The 24581-nt window shown below is 38.9% G+C and overlaps 2 protein-coding genes across 2 annotated transcripts; one reads left to right on the top strand and one right to left on the bottom strand.

The window, feature by feature from the left end:
* The first annotated feature begins 358 nt into the window (after positions 1-358).
* Positions 359-9332, top strand: si:ch211-243g18.2 (uncharacterized protein LOC559906 homolog). Its single transcript, XM_067574886.1, has 10 exons — positions 359-466; positions 1867-2139; positions 2315-2440; positions 2911-2993; positions 3878-4034; positions 5272-5436; positions 5519-5644; positions 6714-6931; positions 7945-7973; positions 8777-9332. The coding sequence occupies exons 2-10, from the start codon at positions 1876-1878 to the stop codon at positions 8890-8892; spliced, it is 1284 nt and encodes a 427-aa protein (XP_067430987.1). The 5' UTR covers positions 359-466; positions 1867-1875; the 3' UTR covers positions 8893-9332.
* Positions 9333-16330: 6998 nt separating this feature from the next.
* Positions 16331-18682, bottom strand: rbp4l (retinol binding protein 4, like). Its single transcript, XM_067574922.1, has 5 exons — positions 18561-18682; positions 17856-17973; positions 17626-17762; positions 16971-17083; positions 16331-16877 (listed from the first exon to the last, which is right to left on the bottom strand). Exons 2-5 carry the CDS (start codon positions 17970-17972, stop codon positions 16654-16656), a joined length of 591 nt encoding a protein of 196 aa, XP_067431023.1. The 5' UTR covers position 17973; positions 18561-18682; the 3' UTR covers positions 16331-16653.
* Between the last annotated feature and the right edge of the window lie 5899 nt (positions 18683-24581).

The following is a 24581-nucleotide window of genomic DNA, read 5'->3' as shown; positions in this document are numbered from 1 at the left end:
TTATAGCTTGTTGCGCTGCTCCCAAATGGCCAAAACAATATCCATAAATGCATGTTTAGGTATTTTTATCAGAAAAAAAGAAGCTTAGAAAAACATTTCAAGCCAAGCTGGAAAAATATTTAATCAAGAATAATGTGTGATATCAGAATTAATCCTTGTATCGCAGAACTACTGATGCTGTAACTGCCTAAAAGTGAGCATAAAATATCATATTGCAACTCAGTAGCAGCAAGGTCAATAAGAAATGTTAAGGTAGTCAACAATGTATATAGTACAGTTTCATTACAACACTGACTCGCACCTACCTTTCTCAAGACCTTCAGGTGCATGAAACACACCTCCCAAGTAAAGCTCGCTCCTCCCACCTTCTGCACACCTGCATATAAGCTCACCTGTAGCATCAGCAGCACAGAGCTTCCTGCATTCCTCTGGATCCCACCTGTCCTCTAGCTCAAAGAAAATCCTGGTAAGTAGGATGTTATTTATTTTTTAGCGATCAGACTTCTTAAAATTGATCATTTAAATATTTTTCAATTGTTCTGTTATTAAATGCAATCATCGAGATTATGAAAAATACTATAAAGCACTGATCTAAATAAAAATTACATTTGGAAGAAAAGCTTTTCCCACAAGTGAGTGAATTTTCACTGTTCACTTTTGTCCAGAGTTGTCAACACAACTATTGGCTCACTAATGAAGAGATGATCTCAAAAAAAAAAAGACGAAATGAAAATCCACTTCCTGCTGAACAAAGTGTCTTCTTGTGTCACTGGAATTCACTCCAAATATTCTCCCGATCATTTTCCCAAGCTCTATCTTTCATCTGAACAAGGGGTGTCTGTCTCCTGCTTGGTCCTTTGTAGTGTTGTGGGAACAGTGTTTCAAGGATCAAGTGACAGAGAGACAGAGAGGTTCCCTTGACTGCTAATCTGCCGCTGAAACGCTGCTGTGAAACACACAAAAGCAAGCATGCATGAAACCTCTCTAACACATACACACAAAGATTTCCTGTCCTGTACTATGTTTGACATTCACGCCATCTATTCTCATTTAAAGTCCAGGAAGTAACGTGAACACCTGTTGAACTTCCTATCAAATGAGGTTTAAAAAAAAGGAGAAAAGAGGAACTTTTTACCTTAAAGAAATATATTATTTAGAGTCATGGAGCCACTTGTCATCTCCTCTGTTTGTTTCTGTTTTTATGAATCCTCTATTAGTCTCTTCTGGAATATAAAATGCATCTTATTATCATAGTAATAGACTATATAAGAGCGTCCTCAGCCGCGGTGAGAGGCTCTTCTTCGACCCAGGGTTGAGCTGTCGTCATTTACATTTTGATTTTATACCAAGTTGAGTGTTGAATTTGAATGGAGCCGAGACGGACAGACTGAAGTGGCTCTGACCATAAAGTCAGTCATCTCTTACATGCAGATGGTTAGTTTGAATAGGCACTAGCCGGCCGTACACTCATTTAAAGACTCATCATTTTCAGTGGGTGTTCAGTGGTCTTGAATATTAGGCCCTACTTGTATTCCTATTAGAGTCCAGCCAAACGCTAGAATAAAACACATTTGCTTAAGGGCCACAAAAGAGCTTTTCTACAGCCAGATCTCATGTAACACTAGTTTGAAATTACTGCAGTAGGTCAAACAGGCTGGCTTTTTCAGTTATGTATTTTTCTTATGACATCTATAATTTGAACATCCATTTTCTCCTCAGAGAAATGGACCCTTAGGTGCTGTGATAGATGTAACATCTGTGATTGTGCTCTTGTGTTCTGTGTCTCTCTTTATATCTCGCCTTCACCAACACATCATCTAATTTCCAGTTTCCTTGTGTTGCTCCCTGTGTTTTCTTCCCTCACAGCCAACCATCATGGCCTCCAGCATGTCATTGAGGGGTTACTCCATGAGCCGTCAGCCCTCTTTTTCCAGTCGTTCTCTGATGGACAGCGGGCGCGCTCGCTCCCGTGCTTCGGTGTCTTTCTCCGCTGCCAGTCCGTTGACCCGCTCAGCTTCTATCGGCCAAGATCTCAATGGCCCAGTCAGCCTGCAACTGAACGGACTGCACGGCAACAGCACCAATGAGAAGGAGGCTATGCAGAGTCTCAACAACCGTCTGGCTAACTATCTAGACAAGGTCTGATACATGACACAGTGCTGCACTGTTAGGCTGTTTGGTCAGCAGGCAAATGGGTGATGGGTGTATCACTGTTTGGCACCATGCAGACAAGGAAATGATCTTATTAGCAGCAAGCTGAAGCACTTTGATCACTGGTATCTCAGGGTTTAAATGTCTCTTTGTCTTGCTCCAGGTGCGTTCATTGGAGCGCTCCAACGCAGACCTGGAGACGAAGATCAAGCAGCTGATGCTCGACCGCATTCCCAAAGGTCATGACCTTGATGCCATGATGGCCCAGGCTCATGCTGTTGAGCAAGAGGTGCTGCACATATGAAGGAACATGCAACCACACATAGACATAAATTAAATTTTGTAAATGTCAATCAGCAAAGCACAAGGTTATGATGACTTTGGTGATTTTGCATAGACAAAACATTCATGCCAATGCCAACATGTGCAGAGTGTCTTAGCAGGAGCTGCTGAGACACTCAGAATTTTACCTACACTTGACCTTTGGGTTAACTTAACAAAGGCAAAGTTAATAATTATTTTACCTATTTTGACTAAATAGAAATAGTTACAGTTTAATGAAGTTGGAATGTGTTACCTCATTACACACATTTCCAGGTGTCTTTTGTAACCATTCATAATTCCATTAAACTAAAACATACAGTATAAAATGTAACAAAGCATCAGATGAAGTGGATGTGAGTGTGATATACTTAAACTCTGAACTCTGTCTTTTAAAGTCTATTATAACATCGTTATCCCCATGTTTTTAATTGTCAGGTGAGGAAGAAGACCTTGGAAAATGCTCGTCTCATGTTGGAGATCGATAATGCTAAACTGGCTGCAGATGACTTCAGAGTCAAGTAAGTGATTAATGTTTACATTATGTAGATAAAAAAAGGAATCTGGTTTGTTTTACAGTAGCTTGCTAGTTTTTGGGGGTTTTTTTGTATGACTTTTAGAGCCGTTTTGAGTTTATTCCATATATTTGATTAAGAATTCATGCAGCAGTGTCCACTTTGGACTTTTATGATAACTGTCTGCCTTTACAACATGACAACAGTACAATACTTTTGGCATTTGGTGCAAATTTCATTGTGCTTCTCACAGTTCTTGAAAAACTTGACAATGGAATGTCATGAAAACAGCTGCCATGGACAGAAACAGAAAAAATGTTTTCCCTTAAATACAAATGCCTGCATTTATGTTTCATCAATGTTTAACTTAACAAGGCACTTTCTACTCTATATTCTGTCCTCAGAGGTAAACTATAAACTTCAAGCTACCATCCTGGTAATAGTATATGTTATACTGGACTTTTCTCAGCTATTTCTTACCCTGTTAGCGCTGTGGTGAGGGATGTCAGTAAAAGTCTGTTTGTCTATTGGTCTACCACTTTGGTCCAGACTGAAATATCTCAATAAATATTGAATAAAGTGGCATGGAATTTGGCTCAGATATTCATATCCCCATCAAGATGTATTGTCATAACTTTGGTGATCCCTTAATTTTTCATGTAGTTCCATCATCTGGTCAAAACGTGTCCAATACTTTATGACGAAATACCTGCAAAAATCATGACACTCCCATCAGCCACAGCTGTACTTTGTATGCTAACAAATCAAGATGGTAAATATTAAATCTGCTAAACACCAGCATGTTGGCATTGAATTTAGCTCAAAACACTGTGAGAGCCTGCTAGCATGGCTGTAGACTCTATATATAGTCTTGTTCTTGGTTTTACTAGGTGGGAGACTGAGCTGGTGATGTGTCAGTCTGTGGAGCGAGACTGCGTTGCCCTGAAGAAGGCCAAGACAGACCACGAGCAGATCATTGCCTCTCTGAGAGGAGATCTGGACAGCCTGAAAGAAGAACTTTACTTCCTCAAGAAAAACCATGAGGAGGTATTCTGTTTATCACCTATTTTATAGTGTTAACTTTGCACTCTCCATCCTTTTGGCCCTCTCTCTTGTTCTCTCCTGCCCACAAAACAAGTTGTCTGATATTTGACTGACCCAATTTGGTGGACTTAAGAGGTCTTTCTGGTGGGGAGAGAGAAAGAGAGGTGGTCCTCTGGTTACTGCAGACAAAAAGAGCGGGTAGATCGGATTTCCTAAACCTGCTCTTTCTGTCCAGTCAGCTGATACGAGGCGCCCTGACTACTCTCCTCAGGGGGGAAGATAAACTAAGATAAACTTACCCACTTAGTCTCTTCAAAGGAAGGTTTGCTCTCCCTCTCACTGAAACAAGAGTTATGGAAAGAAATGTCAGTATTTGCACTGTGTAAATTAGATCTGGAGTTGAGTTTTACATTTGACAAAATGAGACTGGATTTTCTTCATACATTTCTGCATTATTTTGGCTTTGGTGAATCCTGAAATACATCCTGCTTATTTTATTGTGCATCCACATTACCTATATATATATTATTTTACATTTGCGTATTTGTCTTTTTTGATTTTGATGTTGTATATACTGTAGACTTTTCCCCCCACTGAAATAGAAAAGTAGCATCTCTGGAGGGTTAGCTGCGAAACTAGATCATACTGTTTTCTCCCAGAGTCTTCTGAAATAATGCTTCCTAAGCAACAATACAACCCCTGTGCATAAAATAAAGAATAATATCAAATTTTATCGTCCAACCAAGGATAGAAAATAATCTATGAATTTATATGTAAAGAGCATTAAAACCAGATCAGGTGACGTTAAAACAAATTGCATGTGGCTTGAGACAATGTCACACAGAAGAGAGAGTGAAGGAGATCCAGAGAACGTGCATAAATGAAGAGAGGGAGTGTACCATCGGTGTGTACGTGTGTGTGTGTGTGTGTGTGTATGTGATTTGAAAGGGCCAAGGGTAAGGTGAGCTCTGCTCCATCAACTATTGATGGAGAACATGTAAATAATGAAGATGCTCCCACATCCTCTCTGCCACCCTGTGGTGTAGGATTCACAAAACTCTTCCTGGCTCCGTATGTCATCTGTTCACACAAATGTTAAGCAAATACAACACAGACATGAACACACATTAGATATTTACACGAGTAATACAACTCTAAGTCAAGTCTAGTTCATGTAGAGACCACTACACACACTGTGACAAAGCAACATTAAGTGTGTATACTACTTCTCGTCCTGCAGGAACTTGAGCAGATGAAGTCTCGTATTGCCAGGGACGAGGTGAATGTGGAGGTGGACTCGGCCCGCGGGCCAGAGCTGGGATCCATTCTGTCTGACCTGCGTACCCAGTATGAAGCCATTGTCAAGAACAACAAGGAGCATGCAGAGCAGTGGTATCACAAGAAGGTCAGTGGCCATTTCTTTCTCATGATGAGATAATTTCCTTTAATCAGTGCATTCACTGAAATTTTTTGTGTGTCCTGTCCAGCTGGAGACGGTCCAGAATGAGGTGAAGGAGAGCAACGAGGCTCTGCGAGGAGCCCAGAGTGAGTTGACTGAGAGGCAGCGCTTCCTGCAGACCCTGGAGGTGGAGCTGGAGAGTCTGCACAAACAGGTGAGCTGCTACACGTGAGGAGGAGACTGATGCGTGCAACAAAACATCTCATGAGCACACTATCACACCGTGGGATCTCTTGGTGAAAGAGCTTTCTCTACGACCAAGTGCATAGCAAATGCATGAGTTTTCATACCTTTTGAATCCAGCAGAACTAAAAAGGATGACATTGAGAATAGGAAACTGAATAGTCTGCTTATGGTGCCGGAAGAGATTTAAAAAACTATTGTCTCTCGTCTCTGGAGACAAAAGTCTGACATTCTTGGCAGTGCAAACAAAATCTAATGCAAATAAAGAAGTACAAATACCATGATCATGATTTTAAAATGACAGTATTTCCTTTTCACAAAGAACTGATTAGTCATGGTTGCATTTAGGAAAGAGCAGTTTTAATAAGGGTTTAATAAGGGTTTTGTCACGTAACAACACAAAAAATCCTTACAGAAACTCTTTTTTTTTAGTTTGTGCAACTCCGTGTTTTTGTATCATACTAGCGGAAAAAAATCATTGTGCGTTTTATCTCTCTTCTATCTCTCTTTAATCCTGTGTTGACAGTAAGCATGTCCTCCCACGCTGATAAGTCAAGTAAGGGCATAAAGGAGTCAGTTGCTAAACTGTGTGGGGGTGAGTTTCGGTGATGAGACGGCTAATCGTGTCTGAGCAGCAAATGTTTGCTTTGGATGCCAAGGCCGTGTCAGTTCACAGTTATTTGTTGATAATGATTTAGGAAGTAATTTCAGAATCCGGGGACATTCTTGAGGTTTGATTTCCATTGGCAAACACCTTTTGAAGAACAGGAAGGAGGTTGAAAAGCCCTTAATACCAGTCGACCTGGAGCATCACATTACTGCACACTGGTTACAATACAGAAGTAACTTATAGTACAGTCACTGTGATGATGGATAAACATTAGGAAGCACAGAGTTATGAATAATTTTGGGACATTTCATGAATTGGACAATCATTATTTAAGTGTCCAACAGTCAGTGTGACACACAAAACACACAATGGTAATCTCAGAACCCAGGATGCAGTCAGCTCTGTTATTATTTTCCCTTTCTCTCCTCAGATAGCCGCTCTGGAGGGTAACCTGAGTGAGACGGGTCAGAAATACTCATCTGAGCTGGAGCGGCTACAGGCCACCCTGAGTCAGCTGGAGGACGACCTTTCCCAGCTCAGGCTGGACATGCAGCGTACCAAAACCGACTACGAGCAGCTCCTCCGCATCAAGCAGAACCTGGAAATGGAGATCGCCACTTACAGGCGCCTGCTGGAGGGAGAGGAAACGTGAGTTTTCAACATTTCATGAAGAAAAAGGAGAGTAAAAAAGCAATTCATAAGAGTTTAAGGGGAATTAGAGCTTCAAAACCAACTCAATTTAAGGTTCACTTACTGGCTTGTTTGGGAATTTTTGATCATATCACTGGCCATATTTTACTCAGTTGTCATGGAAATGTAAGACGTTCAATTTTTCATTTTTGAGTCCCTGAAGGACTTCTCATCCATGTTGACTTAAAAGTTAGGTCTTATTTTTTGGTCATCATGTCTATCAGTAACAATAACATTGTTGCGATCAACTTGAACTTGTCATTCAGGTGTAAAACAAACCTTGACGTTAGCAGAACTTATCTAGAGGATAAAACAAAGGCAAGCAGTAACATTATTACTAAACTGTTCTACTTAGCGTAGTGCACTGAGCAGCGTTTTCCTGTGCAATTAGGAATTAATAGCAACATTTCAGGTGTGTTAACTTTCAGTTATACCTTCAAGTAAATTGGTTGCTAAACTGTCTGTTTGTTTACCACCTGTCTGATCTTGTGTAGGCTTGTGTTTTGTGCTATGTTGGATTTCATTGTAGTGATGTAGACGTGTTTCCAATTCTCAGTAATTGACTTGACTGCGCTTGTAAAGATAGAAATAATGACCAAAACTATAACCATTTGAAATTTTGGGAATTATATGTATTTGCTGTCTTGCCGAGAGTTAGATGAGAAGATTGATACCACTCTAGTATTTGTCCACTAAATGTGAAGCTACAGTCAGCAGCTGATTAGCTTAGCTTAGCATTAAGACCGGAAGCAGGGGGAATCAGGTAGCCTGGCTCTGTTCAAAGGCAAGAAACCACCCAGTAAAACCATGATTTGTTGCTTTTCACTTCGGTTTTTGTTGTGTCTTTATGCTAAGCTACGCTAACCAGCTGCTTGCTGCTCCAGCTTCATGTTGAACTGTTACTTTAAATGTGTAGATCTTATTTTCGAGTCAATTTAAAGCTGTTTTTCTGTTTCCTTTCTGCCCCACAGAGTTAAGGAAATTCCACCTCCACCAAAAAGTGAGTACTTTGCTTTCGATCTTTAACTCATCAAAGAAAGCAGACGCCAGTCACTGCTTGTATTTCAGTAACAACAGAAAGATATCCAAGCACAGCAATAAAATATAGCAAAGCAGAGATCGTCATTTTTGAATGCATGTTATCACAACCTGAAGGGAATTGCAGGGAGGTAAAGACTAACGACTAAATATGAAATGATGGAGGCGATAAGTAGAGCACGATGTTTACAAATGTTTATTTAACAGCTGTTGCATAATTTTGTGAGTTTGAGACAGCAGTGTAGTGACACCGACAAACACAGACTTCCTGCACGCACACCCAAGTGACCCAAGGCTAATGACAGTTTTATGAATGTCCAAACAATGCAAACACCACTGACGGCTCAGCTCCTATAGCAACTAATGAGGGAGTGAAAAAACATTTATGTTGTAACTATGTCTTAATCCGACTGACTCACACCGACGTATTAACAAACTGGAAGGTGTTTGTCTCACAATATTAGCAAACTAAAGAAAACACAGAATCAAAGACTGTGACATCTTTAAGAGTTCTTCATGAGACCAAATAGTTTAATTGGTAAAGCTGTTTTTACATACCAAATGTATTTAGTAAGAACTGCACATAGTCTTTATCTTGAGGCTGGCTCAACATCTATATATACATCTCTTCTCTTTTCTTTTCTTCCCTCCTTTCTCATTTAATCTCATATCAACAAACTCTTCCATCTCAACTTACTTTCTCATCTCATTTAAACTCATCTCATTTCTTTTTTTAAATTTTTTTTTCATCTCTTTCCTGTGCAGAGGAGCCTGATGTTCGCACCAGGAAGATTGTGAAGGTGGTGACTCAGACGATGATCAACGGCCAGGTGGTGGATGAATCCAGCGAGGTGGAGAAGATCGAGGAGACCAAGAAATAGAAAGAGAGAGGAGGAGATGTAGATAAAAATGAATTTATTAGCAAAACAAAGAGAGAGTAAGAGAATGAGAATATTACATATATGCTGTGATGGAGCATCAGCATCATTCATTCTCGCAACAGAAAAAAAAAACATTGTTCTGAATAGGGAATTTTAAGGGAGTATTTTGTGACTATGAATGTTTTGTGTTTTCAGAGAGATTTTTTCCCAAATTTCTTGTTTGTCTCTGGAGAGAGAGCAACGAACTAACCATCTTCATACAGTTTTACTAATAAAATGTTGTGTACCTCAGCAAGAAATGTATTTCTTAGTGTGGTAAAGTTTACTTTAGTCAATGTAATACATGCTTTTACTCCTTTTACGAGGATATCATTTAATCATCTTGGTTGTTTTTGTGTTTATACTCTAAATAAAGTTTCTTCAATCCATGGCATGTCTATGTCTCTATTCTTCCCTATTCTTGTGTCACTCAGGATAAACATTTAATAGATTTTAGACTGAATTTAACAAATGGCAACATGTAGTGTCTCAGTGGACTCTGCTGACCAAGATGTTTGTGTGTGATGTTTCTTTTTTGAGAGTTTTGTGATGGTCGGGCAGATCTTCTGCTTAATCAGTGAGAGTGACAACAGGTGTGCATCATTAGCTGCACCAAGCAGTGAGTCACTAGGCCCTGTCCAGTTGAGGTAGGTTAAAACTGTTCTGTTGTAAATTATATTCTGTATAATTTGGTGCGCTCATGACTGTGCGTGTGTGACCATAGGAAATTGTGACTGTCAGCAGCAATAACAGAAATTCTACATCAATGTTGTTCTATATGTTTTGAAGGTTTGGTATCAGTCAAGGTCACCCTGTGGTGACCTAAGTAGATGCTACATTTCAGTTGGGTGAGGTATGAGAATAGGTGTCAGCTTGATGTGAGGCTGCAGATTTTATTTGTTTGTTTTTAGCTTTTCTTCAGCTTAAGTTATTTTTGTTAAATTTCTCTGGGCTTATTTTTGCCTCTGTTTCACTGATATTTTTGTCAATAAACATAACTTTTTTGCATATACTCTTGACTCTCAACCTACTTCTCTAACATCCCTTTAAAAGTTTCCAGTGCCAAACAACATCTGCTCTTTATATGGGGCGGCAGCAACATAGTACTAAACACAAAGTACAATGTCATTAATTTTGCAAAACCAAAGTACTGGACAAGCTGGAATTTTGACCTGGTAATGGCAGTAGATCACTAAAGTGATTATAATTCATCCTGAGGGAGACATGAATGTATGTACACAATTATGTGACAATCCATCCAATTGTTGTCAAGACAATTAACTAAAAAACAAAAATGTCAACCTCAAGGGATTCATGGGATTCATTGTCTGGGGATCATCAATGTCTGAAGAAAATTGTACAGTATGGTTATCCAGCCTTTGTTGAAATATTTCAGTGGTGGACAACTGAGAAAACCAACAGACCAACATTGCCAGCTTGCACTCAGATCCTTACAAACAAGAATACTAACTTCATTTTCTCAAAAAGAAAAACATCATGTAAAACTTTGCCTCCAGATGAGATTCAAAACCCATATAAAACATACAGGTATATATACATTTTTAAATACACCCTACATTAATAGGATATAAAAGTTGTTGATGAATCAGCTCCTATTTTCATTGTAACTATTTACCAAATACATTTTGAGTTTTTCAGTGTTGCTGCACAATAATCTACATATGTTATGCAAATGTCATTGAGGTGAGGTGTGAAGTAATATCTCTACCAGTTAAAAAAAGATAAGCGATACTCTTGTAATAATGTCGTAAATACAAAGAAAATTACTATAATTGACAGAATTGTAAAATAAACTGACAGGTCAAATGTGTTCATTATGTCCATTTTATGTCTTTTATGTCTTTCATGATGTCAAGCACTTGGTGCATGTAACTTCTTTTGTTGTAAAGCACTCTGAGCTGCATTCTTTTGCACAAAAGATGCTATACAAATAAAATTATTATGATTATTATCGTTACTAAATGTGTGTCAGTACTCAGTCATGCAACTGAGATTCGTGTCTCCACTTGATGAGCAAAACCAGAATGGGTGGCGTTTCTTCAGAATGAGTTGCATAAGCTAGAACTGTGTATACTAATGAAGAAGTAACTCCTTTCTAAGTAATTTTAATATGACTAATATATCTGATAAATCCTCAATAAGCACATCCGACCTGCTGAGTGCGCACTTTCTCTATCATGGCACAATAACTCCATTGTGACCTCCATCAACACTATAATTTAAGGTCACAGCCCTTTTGACCGTGGTCCCCGTGCACCAAAAATCCTCAACAACAAAAGTCAAAGTGAAAGAGGAAACCAATATGAACTGATGGAGAAAGTAATGTCAAATATAAGTTTGTTTTTTAATGTAATGGCCCACATGCAGGACTCTGTACACTGTATCTGAGGCCAAATCCACATTAATAAGAATTAATTAGACAGCTTTTAGGTATTTTTCAAACCATGACAATATTTTCAGGTTGTAACTTAGAGTTCATCATCCATATTGAGATGGCAAAACATTTGAATTATGTCAGGTAGGTGAAGTGGAGCAGGTGGACCCAAACGCAGGCAGGCAGGATACGATGCAGAATATTTAATGGATAGATTCAAAAGTCACAGGAGACACTGAGACAGGGGAACACTGACGATATCCAGGACATAACACAGGCGACTCGACAAAGACCTAACTGAAAACTGGACTATAAATACAAAGGGTGTGATTGCAAACCAAATACAGGTGAGGGAAACGAGACACAGGTGAAACACAAGGTAATCAAACACAGGAAGTAAAGGTGAAAAGATACAAGGTGAAAATATTTCAAAATAAAACAGGAACTAAAGTAAACGGACAACAGGTCACACAACACACGGGCAGACCGGGAGCAGATAAACTGGGGAAGACACTAAGGAGCAGGGCTTGGCTAACAAGGGTGCACATAAACACAGGAGGAATAAAGGAATACACAAGGGAAACAGAAAAAAACAAAACCAGGAAACATAAATGCAACACTGAAAACTCAAGAGAACAAAATACACAAAGAGTCCAAAAACAACAAGTCCAGGCAGGACGTGACAAATAATTTCTATTGACCATGCAAGCGAATTAAGGCAGCAGTTCAACACTCTCTCCACCAAACGGGTTTCTAATATTTTCCAAAGTAGTATTTGTTGTTTACAGAGCAAATGTGATGAACGGAGTGGACCAAAAGGACACATAGCAACAGAATAGTTACAGACTTCCTGAGATCACATGACAAACACATCAGACATTGTCAAAAAGCAGTGAACATGGCATTTCAAAAGCTTTTTTTTAAAAAAAAAAAAACATCCTGTATATTGAAGGACTAAATGTGAACACTGAAACACTATTGGTTTAAGGAATCAACCAAATGAGCCTCAGGTTCTGCTCCTGAGACACTCCAAAATTGTGATAAATTCGCCACCTGTTTAAAGAGCAGTTAGACACATTTGTTAAGTCCCCCCGCGGGTTCCCAGTCAGACGACTTGAAGAGTCATAAAACAGAGACAGAAAGTCGGACAAGTCAGGAGCACAAACAAACACACAGGAGGTCAACAAAGTTTTCAAACAGGTAGACATTGGTCAAATGAAACAGATGATCTCTGAAAAATGTCTCTCACTGGTGCCCTGTGATCACAATAATAGTGATTCAACCAGTATCAGCCTTTTACATCTAACCTTTCAACTAGCTGATGCCTGATATAATGTGGAGGTGTCTATTCTAGAAAATGAGAATGTCCTCTGTACTCCTTTTGAAAGAACAAATTTGAATGACAAAAACAAAGTGGAGTATATTTGTATAATGAAAGCCCAAATCCAACCCTTGACAGTGAGCCTAGATCATAAAAAGCTTTCAGATTGTAGTTCTGAATCAACTCTCTGCAAAAACACATCATTTTATTTTAGAGTCTTAATTTTTTTATTTAAAAAAAGAACAAAAATCTGTCAGTGAGGTGAGATTGTTCACCTTCCTCCAAAAAATGTCAACTTATTAAGAAAACAAATAATTTCTAAGTATGATTTTCTTGATACTAATGCAACAATTTGTGTTTCATTACAAGATGCTAGCCCTTATTTCTAGAAAACAGGTTGAATCAACTCAGTGAATTGGCATCCTATTACCTTTTCTTGTTTGCAGAAAAATAAGTCTTGAAGTGTGAGAATAAAAGATCATTCATTTGCACATAATCAGGGGTATGAATGAAGCCAATGACTGTATGTTTTTTTGTATGTTTTTTTTTTGTACAGGTAAATTCTTGGAAAGAGCTGCACACATCCTACAGTAATAATAATAATAATAATAATAATAATAATTGTATTGCAGTGCTTCCACTGTAGAGCAGCTTTGAGGAGTCCGACCCACAAGCAGAGACATGTCGATGTTTCTTTGCATCACACATACCGTGTCTGTCTGAGTAAACAAATAGTACCTTCTGTCTTTCTTTTTGCCTTTTTCTTTCTGTTTTCTTCTTTCCTCACGCACATAAACACACCATCAGAAACTCAGAGAGTGAATGATGACAGAGATGAGTAGGAGACAGACAGATCATTGGATTAAGCAGTCTGGTGATGTTTCAAAAACAAGCACTCCTCCAGATATTCTCCACGTACGGACGCTGTGCTCACACAAAACTGAACAAAACAACCACTTTTTAGATAGACTCCGCTCCTTTAAAGAAATAAAAGTATATTGTAATAAGTTGTGTGTGTGTGTGTGTGAACATGAACAGGGTGACATTTTAAAGGCACAAGAAAAATCTCAACATTCAGATCAAATCTCATGCCCACTCATGAGCCCATGAACCAAATATCTTTTAGTTCCCTACATTCTTCATCCCTTCACCTGTTTATGTGGTTAATGACATGTATTTTTTAAAAAACAGCAGTGGCATGTCTCCACCTTCCACATGAAAAACATGAGGAATGTGATGTTAATTGTTGATCAATTGAAACTAATGCAAAGCTACACTGACTATAAGTGATATTTATACATAACATAATTTACATGATAGTGACAAACAATCACTGTTTAAGTCTAAAATGTCTTTATGACTGCTGTATGATGTTCAATGAAGTTTGACTACTCTCTAGTGGACATGTCTTGTTATAGCACAACTAGTTATTTATTCAGCAACAGTAGATGTGCGCATGCAAATTCACAATGATGTAAAGCAGAGGGATAAAACAGCACAGGTCACTATGCTGCACGGCTGGTTGTTCCTGGTTGAATGCTGCTGTTCACCAGTACTTCAGAGTCTTTAGATTACAAGTGCAACAGTATGGCCAGAAAGATAGAAAACTGTGTTATTTTCTGAGTTTTGTTTTGTCATTTTGGTTCTGCATTATTACAACAGCTTTGTCAGGTTTCTTTAGAGAATACCGTAAGGCTTAAACTTATCCTCCAGGCGTGGGATTTTTGAGTTGGAGCCTCACCAGTCAGAGAAATCCACTTATATTCTTGCCTCAGGCTTGTAGCCTGTTTATCTGGGAACCATCTGGCTTTTAACTGCATGTTTGGCTCTGCAATGTAGGTGAAATTTTATTACAAATTTTGTCAACTTAGTAATTAAGGATTTCTAGGGTATAGTAAAGAAAACCTGAACCAAGGAGGGCTATATCAGAGATACTGTTTCTATAGCTACTGTGTAATCCTGCTGATGTTGTGCAACAAGCTGGGGTGAGATGTGTTAAAGCCAATCATGTGCATCAATGCAAAAGAGACAATGCCCTGGCTTACAGTACTTCATGAAAGTCACATTTTTATTTGCTCAGACTGTATCACATGTAAGCAAGCTGGACTGAGACACTATCCACATTATTGTCCAACTCTCTTTCCCAGTGGTGCACCATAAAAATGACAAGGTTTTATCAATAAACATTGTTTTTATTGTCACATTGTGTTATATTTTTCTCATTTATTAGTGCAGATTCTTGCTAACTGGCAAATTATTTAATCTGCAGCAGCATCAAATCATGTGCTGTGATCTTTCCTTGTTTTTTTTGGCAACTCACTAGAGTAATATATCCTCTTTTCTGTGTTGGGCTGTGCTGTAATAATGTTTCTTTTGGATAAAAGTAGATTTTGTTTGAGTATTTTGTTCATTATTGTTTGGAGAGGCATCTCAGGTGTAAAATTGGAATATGTATAACAGGATTGTGGTTAATCACAGTGAGTGATGACACCGGCTGGCGGGACAGTGTGTAAGGAGCAGCAGGCCAGAGCTACAGATAGTCTGCCTGTAAACGCGCTTAGCTCTGATGAGATCAGCTGTTTGAACTTACTGGAAATGAGACCATCTGTAATTCTCAGTTTAAAACAACTAAACCCAAACAGTTTTTTTTTCTATACTCCTGTCAGGATTTAGTTTGTGTGACAAATGTCTTCTGCTCAAACACATACATTCTTTTCATATCAAATTGGATTTTGTGCTAGAACACAGGCACCGCTTTGAAGGTAAAAAAGAACACAGAAAAGAGGATATATTATTCTAGTTAGTATGCCAAAAAAAAAAACAAGGAAAGATCACAGCACATGATTTGATGCTGCTGCAGATTAAATAATTTGCCAGTTAGCAAGAATCTGCACTAATAAATGAGAAAAATATAACACAATATGGCAATAAAAACAACGTTTATTGATAAAACCTGGTCATTTTTATGGTGCACCACTGGGTAAGAGAGTTGGACAATAATGTGGATAATGTCTCAGTTCAACTTGATTACATGTGATACAGTCTGAGCAAATAAAAATGTTTAACTTTCATGAAGTACTGTAAGCCAGGACATTGTGTCCATTGCACTGATACACAGTAATGCGTTCACATGATTGGCTTTAACACATCTCACCCCAGCTTGTTGCACAACATCAGCAGGATTACACACCAGCTGTAGAAACAGTCTCTCTGATATAGCTCTCCTTGATTCAGGCTTTCTTTACTGCACCCTAGAATTCCTTAATCCACCATAACTAAATTGATAATATTTAGTGTATTGTCCCCTGTTCAATAAGATTTGTTAAGATAAGATGTTGTTGCATATAGTTCAGGCCTCTTTGCAATCCAAACAAGAAGCTTCAGAAAACTCCTGATATGATCTTTGACCCCTGGAGCACACTAATTGGCCTAACAGGTGAATTAGTATAATAGGACTAAAGTCTCTGACCATCAGACCACCAGTAAGCCCATTACTTCTCAGTGCATATTGTGTTGGGTTTGGCTGCATTTTCTCCGAGGCTCAGGAGGGATCACAGACACATACACAGCCAAAGTGCAACATGTTTTCCAGCCTGAACTGCTGACAAATGATTTGTTTGTATGTATTTTACTTCCGTTATCTACCTACATATGTGCACAAAGAAGGAGAAATTTCACAGATATTTGTTTAGAAAAATATTTTTATTCTTAATTGTCACATTCACTCAAAACACCACAGCAACAGTAACATTTTCCATGAACAGAGGAGGAAATTGATCAGTTGGAATCCTGGTGGGACACATGCAGGTTTTTCACCATCTTCGCTAATTTTTTTCTTCCCTCTTTCTCATTGTTTTTTTTATTGCCTCTGTTTATTCACTCTCACATACGCAACAAACACAGCTTCTCTCACATGCGCTCTCATTCTCCCTCCTCTAGCTGTCAAACCACCTAGACTGCAGCCAGCTGGCGCACTTCCCTGCTCTTTTCTCTCTGCTTTCTCTCTTTAGCAGGCTCCAGACTGCAAGACAGGTTGAAACTCTCCAGCCATGCAGATTTCCTCCTGTTTCTGACGGACAGTGCGCTGGATGGCGGGGGGCAGGCCGCGGGGGTTCCTGGAGAAGACAAGGGCATAGCCGTCCTCGCAGCTGCCATCCTCCTTCAGGGTGCGGCAGGCGTAAGTGATGGCGTAGTTGTCATAGTCGGTGTCGATCACCCAGTAGTTGTCACCTGGATATAAAGAAAGGGAGAGGTTAGCGAGTGTGGAAAGGGATGAGGGGATGCAAGAGAGAGATGTGAGGGACATATTTGTGCACAGCTTACCTCCGCTAGACAGGTAGCTGGCCAGTCCCTGGTAGTTCATGAACATCTTGCCGGGGGTGGTAGGGTCGGGGACGGAGTACTGGGCAGCCATGTCAGCGCACACAACCCAGAAGCTGCAACATGATGATACAAACATGCAAGTTATCATCTTTACAAGTCTTTTGCTTATATCATTGCACACAGTATATCCTTCAACTTCTCTAAATAAAGCCTAGATTTTTTTTTCTATGCCATGAGCACTTAAATCAGCTGTTGTGGTGTGTGTTTGTAAAAGCATTCTTATGTAAAATCCCACCTCTCCAACTTGCACTTCTTAATCCTCCATAATCCAGGGAAAACCCAGCTTGTAGCTAATGCTGTTCAGAATGTGCATCTAGATAATTATACCTGCTGCTATCTTAAATCTTCAGGTGGACAACAACCAGAACCTGAGCACCCTTCTTAACTCCTGACCCCTTGATACTGATTATTTGAGCTACCCAGAAGAGTCAAAAAGGTCTTTGTGACCAAACTGACCCATTGGCCTAACCTGGAGGTGTTTTAAGAGGGGTGAGGCCAGCTGGTTTTGCTTTCGTTCAAGTAAATTAAATAAATTCATCTGCTGATTTTAAGTAGAATAAGATGTATATCATTCCTGTAAGGCCGTCAGACTTACCCAAACAGAGTGACACGTCCCTTGGAGGAAGCGGTCATGCTGCCGTCATCATCAATGGTGTACTCTGCAGAGATGTTGTCCTGCAGGAAAAGACCCTCTGGATCTTTCTTCTGCAATGCGTACCACTTCCCTGCATACTGCAGTGAAAGGGAACGGAGGGAGAAAGTCAGAAATAGTTTTCAACTTCTTTTTTCCAACATGCACGCTATTTGTGTTTTGAATTTACTCACCCTCTTGGGGTCAAAGTCATCTTTGACTGTGAAGCTGTCAACGATGCAGGAGGCAGACAGACAGCACTCGATGCAGGACAGCAAGACCAGCAGCAAGGCCAGCTTAGAGGATGCCATTCTGTAATGAACACACATTATTATTAGTGTTTTCATGGTGCTCTAAAGATCAGGACCAGAAACAAGCTGTGGGACTATTTCTACTAGGTTGCTGAATACAAATTTAAATATACTACATCGACTGAACTATGCATGTTTGGGTCTTCTGATCTCTTGTACACTAATCTGAATGCGCCATCAATATATTGTACCATTTAATGACATATAGTAGCAATAGTGGATAGCAATAGTAGTAAACAGTAGCACTATGTGATAGCCTATTAGATCCCTAGTTATGCTGGAGCAATAAAGGTTTTTAGATGGTACAGTCCACAACTTATTTTGTCTTAAATTGTCAACTCTGACAAAATGTCACATGGACGAAATTACATCTTATAACAGTAACATCAAGTTATTCAAATTTCATACAGTAACGTGATTATTAAGTCTGTCATTTCAACAGACTTCCTTTCAATGTCTGACAGCAGAAAAAGTTACAGACTTTCACAGAACTTAATCTGATAAAGTCTAAAGAAGTCTCAGAACACAACTAGAAACTAGAATTTGAACAGAGTTTGTCTTAAAATGAGTAAAATTTCAGCTTCTTACCTGTTTTGAGTCAAAGTATCAGCAGTGATGAAATTCTAGTACTGTTCGTGGTTATCCACCGGATTGAATGTTGTGTCAAAGGCAGCCTTTATATACACACACCACAGACAAGCTTATAACTGATTTTCATTGCTTGGAACTAAATAAGGTGCTTAAAGCTAGAGGTAATCTTGTTGGGTTGAAATGCTTACTGTAATCTGGCTTCTACGTTCAAACCTGCCCAAGATTTACTATAAAAACAATCAGACCTTTATGTAACTGATTGGAAGCACAATAGAACAGGCACACCTGAGCAGACGCAGGTGCAAATATAAACTGTATTTGCATGTTAATAACTGTTAATAACTGAAAGAAACTGTTGCAAAACAAAACACATGGCCATTTATGTTTTGTGTGAATCTGGAGGATTCTTGTTGGTGCTTGAATCTTTGCTTACTTAAAGCAAAATTTCTTTAAGGGATGAATCTGGGAAATAAAGCAAAAGATTTGTGGATTGTAAGTTTTCTGAAAATTGAGGGTATATTATTTTAGCTGATTTAGGAGAAAAAAGAATGAGTACAACCTGATCAAACTGTGTTGGGCCATATGATGTATGTATAACCTGTAGGGTAGCATCAGACACTTTTGAGCTTTGTTTTTCCATCTAGCTTATGAAGAAAGGCATGTTGAATACACTGTTATAGGATTATAGGATTTATACATGACGAATATCATAAGGTTACAGTAGATGACACAATACCAATATTCATTCAACCACAATACAAACTACAGTTTTGGATAAATCAAGGTTTGGTTATACAGTAGCGCAGTAATTTTTGCAGACCAGACAAAAAAAAAATGAGTTGATGTCAGTTGTTTTCAGAGAGTTTCTGATTAGAGCCACTTCCAGGAGTTATGATGGCAAAGTGCCACAGTGGCACGAACGGCACAAATCCCTGTCTGTGAAACTAGACTTGAAAAACTTTAATATAGTATATCTGGCTTTCATTAATTCATAATAGGACATAATACCTGTTACTTGAGAGGGTAAATAAAGTTGGACTACCAAATTATTTAGTCTTCATTTGATTGAGCAATCAATGTATAATCCTCTAAGAAATAGTCTGTAAGCATGTTCAAATTTTCAAATTAACATGGTGATCAGCTAATAATAACACCAACACTGATAATACAGTTAGATAATAAATTATATACACAATACTCCATCTTAAATATAATGACAAACAGAGAAGTGGTAATCACTTTAACTATAATGCATACATTTGTTATGTACACACGTACACACACACACACACACACACACACACACACACACACACACACACACACACACACACACACACACACACCTTCTTTGCTTTGAACTTGTTAACTCTTTCTGGATTAACACCGGTCACATGACATTTGCTGCTGTCATAATAGATCATGTAATAAAATCCAAAGTCTTCTTCATGTGCAGATTTGTTCTTCTATTGCACTTTCTTTTGTCTTTGCTTAATTAAAGTTCTTTCATCTGTTTTTATACCTAAAATAACAATAAGTGGATCACTGCAGAATCAGCCCACACTGATAGTAAACAGTCTTCTTAACGAGGATACAGACAGACAAGCCAATCAAGAGAGCCGATCTATTTTTTTCACCGACTGTGCTGCTCAGTACTATAATCCTTCTTGTATGGCCTGAAATGGATCACTGACAGATATAGACACAATACACATCTTTTTATAGATTATTTAAATTCCTAAATGCAATATATTAATATTTACTGGAATTTGGAGGTTAATATGGGAGCTTATAAAACCTCCCTTTCTGAGGGATTTTTCTCATGGTGACAACAGAGATTTGATGTTAAAATTCCCACAATAATTTACTGTGTTTGATGACAAGTACTTCTCTTGATCCTGTAAAACCATTTAGATAAATTAACCTTTGATCTAAGGACACCTGTGAACCCAAAGGTGGTTATAGCAACAGAGCATGCTCCAAGCATCAGGTCATGATTATGAGCTGGTTTTGATTGGCTGACAGACCCAGGGTAAAGCTAAGATGATTATTACACCGTCTGCTGATCATCATAACTACCCTTCTGTGTTTATATCTATTTTAGTACTCTCACGTTCAAGGACTGAGCAAACATCCGCTGCCTAAAACCTTAAGCTTATACCGCTGAGCTATTTCCTGGTATTTGGAGTTGTGGCTCTGTGTTTGGTATATTGTGATGTGAAAAAGAAAAAATTAAAGAGTTTCAAAGGTAGGGAAGATTTTTTATTTGGGCCTTGGTCAAAAAAGATTTAGGAAGATATGACTAAAATCATGTATTTCCACTCTGAGCTGACCGGTTCTTTCTAACATCCAGCTTCAGAGAATCCCTGTTTCATGACCAGCTGGAGACCTTTGTTGAATTGTCATTCCTCACCTACTTTCTGCAATAATAAAGACACAAAATGCTCCCTAAAAATGATAAACACACACTTTTAATATAAGTTTTGAGTATTATTATTCTCTGCACACCCACACAGTCCTGAAAAGACGACTTATCAAGCAAATTAAGTCGAGACACCTGAGACCAAGGCTTTAATGAGTACAGGTGGTGAGATGTGGGTCTGCTGTCATCTTGTGGTGCATGTCAGCATTGCAACTAGCGAGTGGTACGTACATTGGTAGTATAGTAGTGATGTGGAACTCTAAATCCAAACTGGAATGTGCTTTTTCTAAAGAAAATGCATGTGATTGCTGCTAGCTGATTAGACTACTAGCTGCAGCAGCTGCTACAAGCTGTGGCTCTAGCTGCATTTTTTTTTATATTGTACAGAGGAGGTTATATAAGAGTCACATGTAACAGTATATATTGACTGAGTACCGTGCATATCTATCTTCATCATGGTTTGAATTGTTCTGACTCCTCTGACACACATGTTTAAAAAGATACAACAGCCTCCATCAGATCAGACAAAAGGTTTTCTGGACAGTTTTCACACCACTGTAATGTATGCTAGGAGGTATATTCCAAGAAGCTAATATTGTTTCTAAACAACTTAATTTGAAGAGAGGAGACAAGGTGACAGGGAGTGCAGTCTGTGTTTGTGTATTTGTGCCTGCCGGTATGCAGTGTGTCTTTCTTTATATTGTTTTTGTGTGCGCACGTGTGTGAGACTGAAGCAGTTTTGAGCTGTGGATGAAACCTGAAGCCACTGATGGTTTGAATGTACTTACAGTTAAACAGGAGAGAGATAATCTGAATTGGAGCCAGCTGTGTGTCTCTGTGTTCGCATTTGCTTAAAGTGAGCAGTCTTGCCAGGAACAGGGATTTGAACCCACAACCTTGTAATCTCATAAGGAAGCTGACCATGAGAACATTGCTTAAACCGCTGAGCCAGCAGACTGGCCCCGACATGTTAAGAAAACATTCCCAATTTGTTGAGGAGAAATCGATTTGCCTAAAACTAAAGCTTGCAGCCCAGAGATTTGTACATCATTAGTGGCAGCAGGATTAGCTGAGGATGAGGATGTTAATATCTGTACAAGAAACAGGAGGGACCACCTGCAGTTTGTATTGCAGTCAATGACAGCTAGACAGTGTGTTTCCTATAAATTAAGGTTTAGATCTCAAAAACTATAACTCCTATAGGAAATATATTTACATTTTAAGAGAGAGGAGGCTCATGGCAACATTTTGAGGTATGATATGTGCTTGGAGAGTTAAAATTGTGAGAGTGAGACATGTTTACTCCCTGTGCCTGATGATGTCACACACTGATGAGATCTGAAAACTGCTGTAAAAGTCCTCACTTTGGACTTAAATTGCTCCAAAAGTTAAAAAAAGGTATCATAAGTAATCAGATTACAATCACAGTTTGTCAAACTTCTATCCGTCCATCCAGTCGTCCCTCAGCCTGCAGACTGTGAGCACGTTTTCGCTGATTTACAGAAAAAAATCCTCTTTTGATCCTGTTTTTATTCAGCTGCAGCCTCACTAATCCTTTAAGAACTCTCACCAGACTCCATACAACTATTTCACCTTTTTAGAGTTCACTGTAAAAACACTGCTGCAGGACTCGTGTCATGATTCATAGAGATTTCACACACCAGCACAGCCAATGAAATGACTGAATACTCTGGGGAAGGTTGGGATAGTTTTGGAGGATGTTTTTGATAGTTTGGAGGAGGAACAATTTTGGAGTTTCAGAGCGTTGACATCTCTACAGTGGTTTGAAGAGACATTTTGACCTTTGACCTGAACATTCAAAACACTTTTCTGGAGTTTTTAAAGTAAGTTAGTTTTAAAAACTCATACATAAAGTTTGTTTTGGTTCTCAGGTTCATTCTGATGGAACTGAAGCTCAAAGCCTGAAGACACCCCTGATTATTTTTACTATTATTAATTATAAGTGAACACTGTAACAGCTGAGAGGAGATAAAACATGAACCATCTTCTTTCAGCTGTTCCCACTAGGAGGGTCGCGACAGCAGATCATTCGTTTCCATTTCCTCCTGTCCTCTGCATCTTCCTCTGTCGCAGCAACCACCTGCGTGTCTGTCCCCACCCAATCCATAAACCCCCTCTTAGAACTTCCTCTTTTTCCTCTTGCCTGGCAGCTCCATCTTCAGCATCCTTCTCCCAATATAACCAGCATCTCTCTCTCCACCTCCATCTTGAACCCATCCGTCATTCCAACCGCACACCCCACCGCTGTCACACTGCCCTCATACATATCCTGCACCACTCTTACATACTTCTCTGCCACTCCCGACTTCCTCATACAATCCCACACCTCCTCTCTCGGCACCCTGTCATATGCTTTCTCTGGAACCAAAAAGACACCAAAACTCCTTCTGACCTTCTCTATACTTCTCCATCAACATCCTCTAAGCAAACATCGCTTCTGTAGTGCTCTTTCCTGGCATGAAGCCATACTGCTGCTCACTAATCATCACCTCTCCTCTCAGTCTAGCCCCTTTCCCATAGCTTCATGCGGTGACTGATCAATTTTATACCTCTGTAGTTATTACAGCTCTGCACATCACCCTTATTCTTGAAAATCGGTACCAGTACACTTCTTGTGTGCCATCAGTGTTAGAAAATATTTTTAATAATTTGAAGATTATAAAATTGTTTCACTGAAGACACAGAGATGGTCCAGCTATGCTTTTCCCCAAACCTTGTGACTTGATATAATTACTCATTGACAATATTTACAACAGTGAATGAACAGCCATTTGAATTGTGACTTAAAATTTAAGACAAATGATACAACTTCAAGGTGCATCTTGCAAACCATGTCTCACTTTAGTATCTCCATTTAAAATGTTAATAAACATTTGTACATTTATATAATTAGAAAGTAATAGGAAAATAAAGCATGGAGCTCATTCAAGTAGTTACACTTAAACTTAGGTCATTTAAAAAGTAAATACTTACTTACTACAAATAAAGACATAAAACATTATAAACATGTTAACATGCTCCTCTAATGTAAGCTGTAACCAAACTGTCCAAGTTAAGTGTGTATTTATAAGGGTTTGTAGTGAGTGAGTGAATGAGTGAGTGAGTGAGTGAGTGAGTGAGTGAGTGAGTGATCAAGAATAACTGAGTGAGTAACTGAAAAGTGTGGCTAACAGACTGATTGTGTGGGTGGATGAGAGGGTTCACTGACCTATATGAAGTCCCACTCAAAAGTCCATTAGTTTCTTTAGTAGAAACACAAGGGTTGACGGATGTCATCGTTTTCTGTGTGACTTTCTGTCTTCTCTGACAGGACTTTGTCCCGTCCTGCCAGGGTGCCTCCCTCAGAGTTTATCCCTATGAGCCTGAAAGACAAAAAACTGTGTTCAGAGAGGGTATGAAAAAATGTTCTATTTAATAAGATAATAATACTTAATTTATATAGTGCATCGATTATTCAGTATTGCATCTATCTAGGGATGCAACACTGTATTTTACAACCCTGGCAGGTTTGTAAAGTCTGGAAACGTGATATAAAACATTTTTATATGTATAATTTTTCAATCCTAAACACTGGC

The sequence above is a fragment of the Thunnus thynnus genome, chromosome 19 (assembly GCF_963924715.1).
Source record: "Thunnus thynnus chromosome 19, fThuThy2.1, whole genome shotgun sequence".
Taxonomy (NCBI): Eukaryota; Metazoa; Chordata; class Actinopteri; order Scombriformes; family Scombridae; genus Thunnus; species Thunnus thynnus.
Note: the sequence above shows the minus strand (reverse complement) of the source record. Positions and strands in the feature narration are given on the sequence as shown.